This window comes from Danaus plexippus, chromosome 17 (genome assembly GCF_018135715.1).
Source record: "Danaus plexippus chromosome 17, MEX_DaPlex, whole genome shotgun sequence".
NCBI lineage: Eukaryota > Metazoa > Arthropoda > Insecta > Lepidoptera > Nymphalidae > Danaus > Danaus plexippus.
Window position 1 is genome coordinate 1255168 of NC_083548.1, and position 14663 is coordinate 1269830.

Sequence of the window (14663 nt, forward strand, 5' to 3'; positions counted from 1 at the left end):
CAATAAAACAAAATTCCGTAACTATTATAAGTTAGTTTAACTAACTAACTTCGTAAAGATATTTTAATCACTAACGGCACACCCGTATGGCTCTGTATCAGTACCTTCATTCAACCATTAAGGTGTATGTAGAACACGTTATGCATCAACTCTGACGTGGGAAATGTTGTGATAAACTCCGTGGTCTCGACGCGGATTTTCTATAATTCACGTTATTTCGCTAAAATAACTACAAAAATTATTTATTATGGAAATTTTCATTTATATCTATTTATTTATATATTAATGGCGTTCAAATATATCTATTAATTCAATTAAATTACGATACTGAACAAAATTATATTGAAAAAAAGTTTTAAGCGATTTCCAAACTTGACATAAAAATATAATGTCAGCCATATTGGATGTTTATGAATGTAACAGAACTTGATTTGATAATACATTCGTTTTATAACGCATACAGCGCCAAAACATTTATTATACAAAATATGTATGTGTCACACGTACGGGCGGCCATTGTTAACGCCTTCCGAACCGACCGCTCGTTTGACAGTAATAATAATACGTACTTATATGTATACATTATATAATCATGATAGGTATTTCATTATAACAATTGTCTTAAATAACCAATGATATACAAATTAGGCACCTGAATTAACAAATGCCATAAGGTAAAAATAATAGTTAAAAAAATAATGATTTGAGAATGGAACAAACAAAGAAAAATAAAAGCAGTGACTATTAAACAAACAACTCGCTTCTTTTTTAATTAAATTTTATTTTCGAATACGTTATTCGTTTCCTTACATTGCTGAACCGAAATTATTTCTGAAATCAAATAATTTAAAATACAGTGTACAAAATAATTTTACTACAAAATGTACAACTATACGAACAGCGCCATCTATCGTTGAAGTTTCAAATTATGTGTTTCCCTGTATTATGTGTATTAAGTAAAATATCTTTCGTCCAGTAAACGATCAATTTAATTAACATAACACAATGTTTCCTGTTATATAATCTTTAGTTGACATATTAACTTGTTTTGACTATTCAATGCTAACTACCTATTTATATTTACAAAAAAATATAAATCTTCGCAATAATATACTGGGTTCAAAGGGTTTGATTCAAAAATGTGTTCTAAAAACAGAAGCTTTCATAGTTCGAGTAAAAGGTCTGTAGTCTTCATCTAACTTATATATATATACATTTATCAAAATTTTGTTCTGAATGATAGTAATAATGAGTAATTCCCAATACATAATCTAAGTCAATAAAGTGTGTTTACCGTCTGATTAAGAGATAACCTAGCATGGGTTAGATAGGGGCCCCTTAAGCCTACACCTGGAAGGCTAATTCCCGGCACTGTTGAAGCTCGTCTCCATGCAACGTGATGGACCCGTCTCCCGCGCTTCAAATCCAAGGAATGCTGAGAAGTTTCGTCTCATGTCGTCAAATTGTAAAGACTAAGAAAAATAAGCTTTCCGTAACGAAATAAGAAAATGTAAGTTTGAATACATTAAATTAACTTTGAAACTTCACATAATATATGATATATTTTTAAGTTAACAAAGCATCGTGTCTCCCGGCAGCTGTTGTATTCCCGCCAGCGAGGTGTAAATTAAAAAGTTTGCGCGTTCCGTTACCAACATTAATCTTTCAGATCCAGCGTTTACTTTACTGCTGTTTCGTGTCTGAATTTACTAATTAAGAGATAGAAAGTTCAGTTTTTTTACTAGACCGGACAGCAGCGGCGTCAAAGAAGTAATTTTTGTGCGTCATTATATTATTTATCTGCGTTTAGTTTTTGCACAAATGATATGAAAGTCTAGCACTGAATGCCACTCGCATTCCTGATACCGTCCGAAAGTGAATATCTGTCATCCGCATGAAAGTTTGGCGAGCGTATCATTTTGATAATTAATTTTTTCGTAGCGATGATAATTACGAGTAATGAGGCTAATTATTTGTTTTTTAGAAGCTCTACGATATATTTGAAACATCATGTATTATATTATGTAATTGATATCATAAGTAATAATCATTCGTATTTAATGAGGTACCATATAATTAATTTTATGATAATCGTTAAATTTTTATCAATCATCGCCTTTTTTTTTTACGTTTTCTGCAAGTAGCGACATTATGACATATATGTGTGATAATTGAAAGTTCAAACCAGGAAGGTGTGGACAAATTAATAATATTACTTTCTCTCATTAATACTATTCAAAAATATAATCTTTTCGAGCAAATATTTTTGATGTACTTAAAAAAAACATTCCGCACGTGTTACTGTTTCAACGCGTGAGATATTTTATAAATATCTTTCGTAACGTCGTTCCTTCATCCTCATTTTCCTTAATATTTACAATAAACGTTTCGATAAAAAAAAAAGTGTTGAGCCATAGACTGTAAAACAATATTAAGTCGAACAATATATTGTAGTCATATGCTAAAATAAATAAACACAAAAAAGAATGGTAACTGTAAATATAAATTATATATATTTAAATAAATACAATTTAAATTCTCCTGATAAAATCATTGAATGTAAAGAATTACACATGATGTATTTATTTTCCAAGTGCTTTCCATTTTTCACATTAATGTGATGCAAAATATTATTAAAGTACTTTTTTTCTAGTAACTATCAACCTTTACATAAAAAAGTTTAAACAGTTTAAATGCTCTGACATATATTTATTGACGTATAAAAAAAATTTGCAAAAAATAACACTGTAAGTAAAACAATATTTTCTTCATAATCAAGTTAATTTTATATCTTTTTAGGTTTAATAAAATCATTTTAAAATAAATATTGGTGTATCTGATTGGGTTCGAAAACGTAAAAGTTGACTGTCAGCTGTCAAGGTCATATTACTATTGATGGAAAGATTAAAAATTAGAAATTAAGTAATATTTATATACAATAAAAACCCTAGGCAAAAATTATGTGAGACATTAGTCTTTCATATTAATGAATGATATTATTTTTATATTATGGGTTAAGTTAATTTGATTCTTACAACCGATCTTAATTTTTTTTTTTAAATATGTGATACTTAGGTTTCAATAGAGCGATGGTAATTTTGAATTAGTTTAACGTCTCACTTTTAAATTCTTTGAGCATTTAAAACCCATAGATATGATTATAATTATAAAAAAAAAAATGTTTATTTATTCCATTTGCACCTCGCAATCATTACTAATAAAAAAAATCATAGAAATATTCAATGTGAATTTCAAAATGTACTCATATATCATGAAGATACTATTGATAAATAATATTTTTTTACATTTACTTTAATTATTTATTTTGTAAGCTTTATTTTTTTTTTACAATTAACTGCAAAATAAGTTACAAATTAACACTTTTATTATTAGACACAAATACTAGCGGTTCTAAGCCTTTAAAAAAGATACAAACGCCTTCTTTTGACTGATGATTTGTCAGTGTCAACTATTGATGTCTCTTTGACAGTTATCCATGCAATTTTTGGAATTTACGCGTTTTTTATGTTTTTATCAAGATTAGTCAATTATCTCATTTAAGATTTTTCAGTGAACGATTTGTTCTATTAAGGTTTTAGTTTTTTTTTATTATGTCAAGCTTATCTTTTATTAAATCCACCAGGGGTAAAGTGATTCTCGCTACAGTGGCGGCACTACACTTAGCGATTTACGTCGCCAAACCATCGTTTTTCAAGGTCGAACAAGATAATAGAGGTCACGAACCACCACCTAAATATCTTCCATAGTTTTGTTTTTATATACAACCCGGAAATTCTAAGAAAAAGAGACAATATTGCTTCGATTCATGTTTTATAAAACGATCACAACTTCCGCATCTAGCTTAGTGTCTAGACGTCTTTTAATTGATATTTCAAGAAGAATGAGCACTCTACATAAAATATTTATAACTAGAAATGATATGCCAGATGTTGGTATTGAATTACTTAAGAAACAGTAAGTAATGTTTTTTAATACCCACATAATATGTTGTCTGTTTGAAAAATATTAATTATTATATATTTTTTAATGTACAGGTGTGAAATAAAGAAATGGGAAAAGGCGAGTCCAATCCCAAGAGATGTTTTTCTGCAATCTGTATCTGGTGTGAATGGTATTTACTGTACACTGAACGACAAAATAGATAAGGAATTATTAGATGCTGCCGGATCAACTCTTAAGGTTGTTGGGACTATATCTGTAGGCTATGACCATATTGACATAGCAGAGTGTAGGAAAAGAGGTGTCCGAATAGGATACACACCAAATGTCTTGACTGATGCTACAGCTGAGCTTACCGTAAGTATTCACAAGTGTTTTTTCATATGACCCATTTATAACAAACATTTTAATTAGAAATTTATATTTTTCTTAACATAATAGCCACTTAGTCATTGTGTCCTATAATTTTTCAGCTTGCATTACTACTAACAACATCCAGACGTCTCTCGGAAGCTCAGTGTGAAGCTAAAACCGGTGGTTGGGTGTCTTGGGCACCGACATGGATGACAGGCCCTGGTCTTGCTGGGTCTACCGTAGGAATAGTAGGATTTGGTAGAATTGGTCAAGCTGTAGCCAGGAGAGTCAAAGCATTCAACACAGCGAAGATTTTGTATTATAACCGTAGCGAAAAAGCCGAAGCCAAAGAGATTGGTGCTATCAAAGTCGGATTCGAAGAACTGCTGACACAGAGTGATTTTGTGATATGCTGTGCAGCTTTAGTTCCAGAGACTAAAGAGATCTTCAACAAGAGCGCATTTGAAAAGATGAAACCAACAGCTGTATTTGTGAATACCAGCCGTGGTGGAACGGTTGACCAGGGTGCCCTCATAGAGGCCCTACAAAACAACACAATCAGAGCTGCCGGCTTGGACGTGACCACGCCCGAACCTCTACCACTCGATAATACCTTGTTCAAGCTTAAAAACTGTGTCGTTCTACCACACATAGGTAGCGCTACGATCGAAGCGAGGAACGTTATGAGTGAGCTCACTGCCAAAAACATTATCTGCGCACTCAATGAAAGTGAAATGCCGGCGGAACTTAAATAGTTCTAACCATGATATATTTATATTAAAAGTTATATTGTATATATAATGTACTGTCTTAATTATTTTGCTTAAAACTTTATTGGCATTAATAAGAAAACTATTTGTGTAACCAAATAGATTTATTAACATATGTACAAATTGATTCCTAAATAAATATTTCAATCGTTGTGTTCGTGCTGAGCTTCGGACTCTCTCCAGTTATTTTGGACCATTTCAACAATCATCTTCCACCATTTAGATTCCATAAAGTAATATATTGAGCAAATTATAATGAAAAACCATGAAAGAATAAGGAAATAGTCTGTTTCTTTCTCAACTACACTCGATACGGGTCCTTGGAAGTCTTTGGATGTGACCAATAGGCTTTGGCAGTGTTGTCCAGTTATAGCATGTACAAATCTACTGAACAAATGTATATTATATTCAGTACCATTGAATTTACCGACCGGTCTTCCGTTATGAAACATCTTGAGTGTGGGCACACCTACAATGCCATACTGAGCATTAATGCCATGGTATTTTAAAGCATCTAATGCAACCATTTTGATGTTTGGATATGATCTGGCAAGAGCATTAAAATGTGGAGCAGCGTGTGCACTAAACGGGCAGGCTCTAGCATAGAATAAAACCAGAACACAATCAGCTTCAACGTCACGACTCGTTATGTCAGGTTTCACTTGTAACAGCTTGGCAAGAGAACTTCCATTAATGATTTCCACAGCCGGCTCTGTATCTATTGGGTCATATATTATTTCTTTGCACTTGACAAGTTTTCGAGTTTCATTGGCTGAATGTGTGTTATTTGAATCTGTGGACACATTAGCTGATGTGACATGGTTGTAGAAATTCGTCAGTGTTTTATTTACATCTGAGACTACGTTCGATAAAAGAGATTCCGACTCGTCGACTGTGGAGAAATCTGCTTCTTCTTTTTGAGCATCAGATTCATCGTTAATATCATACTGCGAGGTCAAAGATGGAAGAGCTAAAACATAATTGAAATTATGAGAAATGTAAGTGAAAGACTCGCTCACTATAGTTCTTATCATAATTGTTATTAATTTATTCAGAATATTTGACAATCATTCTTAGATGAATATATTAAACATAGTTGACCATAATTTATACGTATATCATTCCGTCTCACCTATAAGTAATGCGCTAAAAAGTGAAGCCGTGGAGCTAACATTTAAACGCATTTTTTATAATAGTTATTAGTTAAAATTAAATTAATTGTATTTCACTAATTGTTTATCAAACCTCGCACTTTTGAAAGTAACAAATGTCAATTTGTTATGCACGGCAATGTCAAAAGTAGTCATCTGGAATACAAAATGATATTTATTAGACAGCATTCAAGATAAAAAAATTATTCATTTTACTTTTTTTCTAGTGAGATGTGAAGGTATATTCATAATTGGGGTTATTTTTTTGTCGTGCGTAATAAATAGGTTATTTTATTAAAGATTTTAAATATGTTATACACATATGTTTCTTGTTAAGTCACTTTAATTATAAGTTTCAAAATGAGGCAATATCATAATTCGATACAACAATAAAGCTAAGTGAATACATTTTTTACAAGATATGAATCCCGTTTTGATTATTTAAGTTATCGCTGTGCTATTTTTATATAAATACAATGTCATGGTTAATAATCGCTATTCTGAGCGCTAAGCCAACGAAATCGATAGACCTGTGTTACGTAGATATATTTAGGATGTCTATTGGAATCGCATCATGACGTAGTGATACTCGCAATATTATTATATTAGACTTGAAGTCGACGAGACGACGCGCGGGCGACGCTGACAGTCGAAACGCGTTCGCCGGCCTGTTGATTCCGCTATCTGTTTTATAAATTTATTTGTAATAATTACCATGGCGTACACCTGGGATAACAGGGTCGCGTTTGTTGTTCGTTATTTGTACGGTAAGTTGTTTTAATTCTTACTTCAGATTAGTCAGGGTTTTTATGTCAACTTTTACAGAAACTGTTTGAGTTTTGATTTCCAACTCTAGATTAGTACATAAAATGAAAAATAACAAACTTTAAATAAGCGAAAGTAAATTAGAAAAGGTTGTGTCACTTAAAATTATGTCTGAATTTATTTGGAACCAAAAATAATCAGATTCGATATTATAACCCAGAGTTTACATATTATATAAAACGAAAATAAAATACGGCCTGGTAGTTCTTATAATGTTACCATATTTTAAGTTAAACGACATGTAAATTAAACCTTAATTGTTTTTCTCAATAAAAAACTTTATGTATTTAAGATTGTTATAAATATTGTAGTTTACATTTGTGTTGCTGTTACAAGCTTTTATTACTTGGCTCATCAGCTAGTGAGCTTCTGAGTAAATCTGACACGTTCAAAAGTAAACGAGCCAAACAACAAACAGCGCTTTGTTAATGTGTATCAGTAAAAATATGCAATAGTTTTAGTGCATATATTATTTATTTTGAATGCCATGTATCGTTCTCAAAACCTTTATCGTTAATCTCATATTGTCAGAATATTATAAAACGTTCGCTTTGAACTTAAATAAAATTATATACATCCATTAGTCATCTAATGGACCGGTACGAGACTTGATTGGATCAGAACCAATTCTGTATCATTTCAATTACATTCTATAATAAGATACATGTTTTTTTTTTTTAATTGGTAACATTGTTTATATTTTTGATATGTTCTTATCAACAAAAAATTAATAATTTAGATAAATTATTTATGTCATTATAAATGTGTGTAATTTAAATATTCTGTTTAGTATTTATGTTACACATAAATCATTCATGTCATAAAATTTGAGACATACTTAGATTTCTCGTAATATTACGGTAATTGCCCTCACTACTCGCCGTCAATCACTAGATGACAACTGCGTAGAATTTAAAAATATGATGAGTTCAAGAAAATTTAGTAGAATATGCATCTTGGAATCTATTCTGAACATGAATTCAAATTCACTTGTTTGTATGTAATCCTTTTTCGGCATCAGACATGTTTTTGCTTGCAAAATTAAGATGAGACGCAGATCTTCATACAACATCCGGCTTCCATTTTTTTGCAGTATTGGTTTAAAATTGATATATTAAAAATATTTATGATACGCAATTTTCAAAAATATTTTTATCAACATTAAAGTTAACTGCATTCGTCATATTATAGAGATCCTAAAGGTTGCTATGGCCGACCTCTTTACCTTCCTCTTTACTTCCTTCTATAGATATCCAAATTGTCATATTTTTTGTCTAATGCGCTTTTATTTTTTACCTATTGGAATGTTAGCGGCCATTTGTAATTATTTTGAATCTTTTTTTTTAAGTATAAATAGTTTTTCAATAATAAACACATGCTTCCAAGAATATACACATATTTATGCCAATATGTAATTGATACAGAAGATTAGATAAATAGTTTTTATTTATATTATATATAGTTGCGTAATTTTTTTAAGGATTAACTATTTTTGGTCTATTTATAATACTCACTTTTTATTTCATAGGAATACTTACCACAGATTAATCCATCGTCGTCTTCACAAATAGCGTCATGTCCAGTCCACGGACTAAGCAATTAGTCTAGTAGTTAAATAAGTATTAAAGAATTGTAATAACTTTGTCTTATTATATATTCATAGAGTATACATGAATTATTCAATATTTAATGCTAATATTAAGATTTTCAAATTGTATTTATTTGTAGCATATTTAAAAAAACTAACATCTTTTGTCGAATGCGTTTTGAAATTGTTTAAAGTTTAGGACCTTTAAAAAAAATACCTACGGTAAATTATAAACGGTTAGGTAGCTTTCTAAATACAATATAAAAAATTAATTTCTACTTCCCCATCAAAACAGAGTAAAACGCTGTTTCTAAATATGTATAGTTGCATATATTTTAAAAACAAATATCTAATAAATGCTGCAAATAAAACACAACGCCCGAACGTTGAGATTCGAGACGATGAATCGATGTCACCAAAACATATTCGGAATAGTGATGAATAATTCTAAACGATTATAATTCAAACCCGTTAATTGGTTTGAGAATTGCGAAAGGGTTTGGCATACCGGCCAAGGGCTGGTTGGATAATAGCTGGCCATTGTTACCATCAGCCAACAACGTTACGATATTTTTTATTCGTGCCAAATGTATATTGTTTCCGTCTGAGATTATTCACTTTACGAACTATTAAAAAAACCACAATATACCTTTACGATATTGCTATAATTAATCGATTTAACACAGCCCTACTTCATCTAGATTGTTGTTTATATTAATAAAAATTTAAGTAATGTCTTGCAAATTTTTAAAAAGGCGTCATTAAAACGAGATGTCTCCATTTTAATTTCAGATATCGACAACAACGGCTATTTGGATGCACATGACTTTCATTGCCTCGCACTTAGAACTTGCGTTCTGGAAGGCAAAGGTGACTGTAGCGCATCCAGACTGCAGAAGTACCAGCACATCATGATGAGCCTGTGGGAGGAGATAGCTCAGCTCGCAGACTTCGACAAGGTGCCAGATTATGTCGGTTACAAAACATTACACTCCGCATCGCAACGCCAGCGACGTCTCGGCTTAAGCAGCTGTCAATGTAGTTTAGCCAATGATCTATGGCACCCGGATCGCTTTGTTAAAATTTCTTTTGTAGTTATTTTAACAGATTTTTTTGCAGTCGATACTTCAGTTCACATAATGAATACTTAACATTCTATATTGTTATAGGTAACAGCTTTTATATAGTTTACACTTAAAGATTATTATTAAGGAATTAAAATCATTTACAGGCTGCGTAACACATACAATTAACATAAAAATACTTATCACGACACATGCATGTTTGCAAGATACGCTCAGTGAGCAAGCTAGCAATGCTACGCGCGCTTGACGCTTCTGTTATTTATTATAACAAAACCAGATTCGTTGTCTATGGTCAGATGTTTGCAGGACGGTATTGTAACCGTGGATGAGTTCAAAGTAGCCGTCCAGAACAGCTGCATCGGCCGGAAGTACGAGGAGTTCCCTCAGGCGATGAGGGCCTTCATTGAGACCAACTTTAGAATGATAGATATAAACTGTGACGGAATAATTGGCATCGAAGAGTTCAGGTACGACTGTGTCCAGCGCATGGTGGTCGACGACATCAGGGTTATAGATGAGGCGTTCAACTCACTGCTAAATGTAAGTAAACAGCTTCAAAATAATAAAGAATAAGACTTAAGTATACAACGATACCTATAATATAACAGTGTAGCCTGTTTTTCTAATAATTGCTCATTTTACTTAATAATTGGGAAAACGAGAATTGCGATTTCAATAGAATATAAAATACCCTATTGATGAAAATTAATAAGCATATTATAATACGAAATTATTAAAAAATATAATGCCAAAGTTCAGATGAAGCGAAATATTTTTTACGGCCATATCATGATATTAAGGACTTTGTCGAATGTTTTTCAGTCGAGGAAAAAATTTCACATTTGATTGTAATGCGACATGGAATAGATGAACAAAAAGTTTCACACAATAAAATTTTCGCCAAAAATATATATTTACCACTACCTACCCTAGAATATAGATATCATGAAATTCAAAATATAATCTTTTATATTTTTTGACAACTTGTAAAAATATTAATTAAATATTTAACATAAGTATTTTAAATAGAAAAAATAAACATTCTCCTTATGACAGATCGCGCAGGAGTAAAATATTTAGGTACATTTTATAAATGTTAGAAATCATAATACAATATGTTAAAAACTTAATTTTACGGATTTCCGTTCAAAAAAATCGTTTTTCAAGATATTTTTAATATTACGTTTGAAAATTTTAAATCAAAATATATAAATAATATAATTAATGGTCGAAATTGTCACTATACCATGATTAGTACAGAGTCCACTGGCTATTTCATATTGAATAATGAAACAGATAAATAATAATTGATCTTGTAAACAAAAGAAATAATTGTACTACAAGGGTTCTCACATACAAGAAATCTACAATATATTTTTTATACCATCGCAGTATCAGCCCTATCTATATTGATATAATTGTAAATTAATAACATATCACTAATAAATAATTTGGAAGATAAAAGAAAATTAATGATCATTTAAAAGTCTGAAATAGTTTATTGTCAATGAAGTTTATCTATCATTGCCACGGCCAACACGTAACGGAGACGTACGTAATATTACGTGATTCTCAGAATACCATCAACCATGATATTTGGCACACCTTATCTGCAATATTTGTGTCAATGACGATACGTTTTTGACAGAACTCTGAACAAAATGACGAACCATCGAAGACGTCATCTGTCAACGTGAAATCAACCTTAGGAATACATTTTTTTTTACCTACCAGATGATTTTAGTTAAACAGCCCACGACATAAAATTTCAATTTATATCCAGGGAATAATATTTTATTCTTTAATTATGAAAATTAAACTGAATTTACCCGAAGATTTTCTTTAAATATTACCTGGCATATTAAAAATATGCACATGCGTATAACAATAATTTTGGATTAAATATCGGAGTAGCACTGGCGTAACGCCAAACAGCTCTGGTTGGATTTTTTTATTATGGTGTTGCATAATTTTATCTCCTCAGAATTTATGGGACATTGTTTACTTACTTCATTATTCCGGGCAATGTAATAAAGATTATAGGCTTAAATAAATCTTCTGTAAATGATAGCTTTATTTTTTTCCTCTTTTATAACAATACTGCTACACTTAGTTGAGGTTTTTAAACTGATCTTATATGATAAAAAAATATTTGTAACCTTGTGTGTGTGTGCATATACTAATCGGGACTACTACAAAATTTAATTTCCTCTTACTTTATTAAATGTAAAATTTTATAAGAAATGTAGAGTATTATATTTTGATTACTTTAATTTCACAGGACGACGACAGGAGGAAAGGAGGTCTTGCCCTTTATAGGTATCAGGAACTATTCGCTCAATTCCTCAGCGATCAAAGTGACGACTGTCAGGCCAACCTGCTATTCGGACCCTTAGAATTATAATATTACTATATAATTACTTAATATTTCCCACTAACAACCTATAAAATTAATTAAGACCGGTAGCTAATATATCTTTCAACGAATACCTGACCTATAACTACAGAAATCGTCAATATTTATTAATAAAACAAGCCATCTTATATTAGAAAGCCCCACTAAAAATACATTCAGAAGCTTAGCGTTCCACGCGTAAGTGTTTGAAAATAGAACATTATAGAAATGTACCGTTAACTTCTATATCATCAATGTTTTTTTTTTTCATGTATTTAAAATTTGAGTATTTATTTATCCGTCCTCTTTTTACCTAATTTGTCAGAATTTATTTGATTCTGCAATGGACTGTTTTAATTTTTTTATATTCATTGATATAATCTTGGAATAATAGCTAAAGCTTAGAATTTTATTTTAGCGGAGTAACTTTTGGTAGGTCAATGTCATCTTTCGACATTTTCGATTATAGTAATGCAAACTTTTTATACTAAATATCGACCTCAACAATTTAGGTGCATTTTTTTGCTCTGCACGTCACTAATGGATGATATACGACAGTCAATGTAAGGTTTTAGGTTAGGAATATCTTTTCATTGGTACTGTATCTTTCATAATTTTTTGGCACTGTTTGATGTAAGAAAAACACGCCATATTTTTTGAATTAATTAGGCGCTACTTTTATGCTTTAGTTTTTATGCTAAGATTAAAATGAATGAAAGTATATAATGTTGCAAGTTGAAAAAATAACGGGAATGTGAATGTGCAATCGTTCTTATTAAAATTTGTTGTAAGCGTTTTATTTATTAACTTGTTAAAGAATATTTACCAGTCATTTTTATATTTCCTCGAATAAAAAAATATTTGATTTTCAGATCATTTATTAAAAACCCTAATACACAGTTTAAGTAGAAACAAAGCATTTAATATTTTTTTTTATAGCAAATATACAAACGTCAAACACCAAAAAAATTAAGTAGTAGATAGGTTCGAATATACATATATGTACTTTACACTAATTTTCAAGATAACTTTATTATAATGATCGCACATCCGAAATAAAATATCAAAATAATATTTAAATATAAGAGTATAATTTAATTTATTTTTATTTAAAAAAAAAGCCAACTACTTATTTATTAATAAATGTTAAGACACGTATCCGAACATGTGAAGGCACGATTCAAATAAATATTACACTACGAACAATTAAACTTTTTTATATAAAATATACTGAAATAAAAAACACTCGTTAAAGTTAAAATATTTTTACAAAACATCATACACATTAATAAGCGGATATTAGTTAGGATATGATTTATTTATATTGAATATTTACATTTGTAAATCACACGAAGCTCCTTTGGAATAAATACGTTCGGAAATTATAAAAAAAAAATAATCTTAAATATTAAAAAATGTCCAAATCTGGTCCATCAATAATAGAATCTATAAACCTTCACCATTCATAAACATCAGTCATTCTTTTAATTTGAATATTAAATCATAAACACCGATGTTTCGAATTTAACTACAATTTTTTTTAATTGCCGGTTATTAACACTAAACACGCGATATTTCTTGACTTGGTCACTAATTATCACATATCAGTACATAACAGGGAACAAGCTTAAACTACACATTTGATTATATCTATATATATATATGTTTTTTAAATGCCTTACAGAGCAATGTATATGAATTAAGTTATCGCCAAAATTTTAAACCATAACCGTCGATTATACTATAGCAATTCGACAAACACATGTCACGACCGTAGTATTTCTACGTAACATTAAGAATGTAGTACCAAGCTGCAAAATGCCTAAGTATTTCCAATTTCCATCGTATAAAATTTTGCGCTAGTTTATAGTGAAAAAAATTTGCCAATTTACAAATTGCGTCGCGTCATTCAACCCAAGTTATATTTCACTTTACTTCACCAAATTTCTCCGTCCGCCAACGTCAAACACTATCATTTCACTCCAAGCACTGATATACAAAATGGAAGAAAAACTATAAGAATTCTAACGATTGATAACTGTCTATGGGATCTTTAATCTCAGTCTACGAGACTACATTTCGTTGGTGATGTCGAGGCCGCTGCTAGAGGCCTGGGGCTCCGCTGGCGTGGAGTCTAGACTGCCGTAGGTGCGGCCGCCTCCCGAAGCCACTCGCCAGCGTCCCCGACGACGGGTTATGCCTATAATATTAACCTCTGTCACACAACTTGCCCTAATACCTAATTTTATTCACAGTTATCTACCAAAATTACTTTTTAAACAAAATTCACAATTATGACGTATGTCAACAGTGTCATGATGACAAGCGAAGCTCATGCATTTTAATGTAGCAACATTTAAAAAAAGGGCGAAAAAGTTCGTTTAACTTGTTCTTTATATCTATTAGTTTGAATTGTGTCTATTAAAAGTAATTACGTTTAAAATACACAAAAAAATAATCATTAAATGAAATAATATCAAAAATTCTCATAAACTCTACAACACTAGTGTGAGATATAAAAATCTGAAACACATT

At 30.8% G+C, this 14663-nt stretch overlaps 4 protein-coding genes across 7 annotated transcripts in view; 2 read left to right on the forward strand and 2 right to left on the reverse strand.

Annotated features, from left to right (window-relative positions):
* The first annotated feature begins 3485 nt into the window (after nucleotides 1–3485).
* LOC116771588 (glyoxylate reductase/hydroxypyruvate reductase) lies at nucleotides 3486–5241 on the forward strand. The gene is made up of 3 exons (XM_032663479.2): nucleotides 3486–3975; nucleotides 4056–4317; nucleotides 4434–5241. Exons 1-3 carry the CDS (start codon nucleotides 3827–3829, stop codon nucleotides 5067–5069), a joined length of 1047 nt encoding a protein of 348 aa, XP_032519370.2. The 5' UTR covers nucleotides 3486–3826; the 3' UTR covers nucleotides 5070–5241.
* LOC116771585 (thioredoxin domain-containing protein 15) lies at nucleotides 5170–6376 on the reverse strand. The gene is made up of 2 exons (XM_032663474.2): nucleotides 6217–6376; nucleotides 5170–6054 (listed from the first exon to the last, which is right to left on the reverse strand). Exons 1-2 carry the CDS (start codon nucleotides 6266–6268, stop codon nucleotides 5228–5230), a joined length of 879 nt encoding a protein of 292 aa, XP_032519365.2. The 5' UTR covers nucleotides 6269–6376; the 3' UTR covers nucleotides 5170–5227.
* Nucleotides 6377–6842: 466 nt separating this feature from the next.
* LOC116771586 (sarcoplasmic calcium-binding protein, alpha chain) lies at nucleotides 6843–12999 on the forward strand. 2 transcript variants are annotated; one of them, XM_032663476.2, is made up of 4 exons: nucleotides 6843–7002; nucleotides 9441–9619; nucleotides 10040–10273; nucleotides 12015–12999. In XM_032663476.2, exons 1-4 carry the CDS (start codon nucleotides 6951–6953, stop codon nucleotides 12135–12137), a joined length of 588 nt encoding a protein of 195 aa, XP_032519367.1. In that variant the 5' UTR covers nucleotides 6843–6950; the 3' UTR covers nucleotides 12138–12999. The 2 variants fall into 2 exon arrangements, with proteins under 2 accessions (XP_032519367.1, XP_032519368.1); XM_032663477.2 differs by having other exon boundaries at nucleotides 9441–9607.
* The window catches only part of LOC116771587 (NPC intracellular cholesterol transporter 1), a 36194-nt gene continuing 34193 nt past the window's right edge, over nucleotides 12663–14663 (reverse strand). For all 3 annotated transcript variants that reach the window (XM_061523185.1, XM_061523189.1, XM_061523188.1), the window contains one exon: nucleotides 12663–14328. In XM_061523185.1, the coding sequence (XP_061379169.1) occupies nucleotides 14201–14328 (128 nt within the window). In that variant the 3' untranslated portion in view covers nucleotides 12663–14200. The remainder of the gene's footprint in view (nucleotides 14329–14663) is intronic.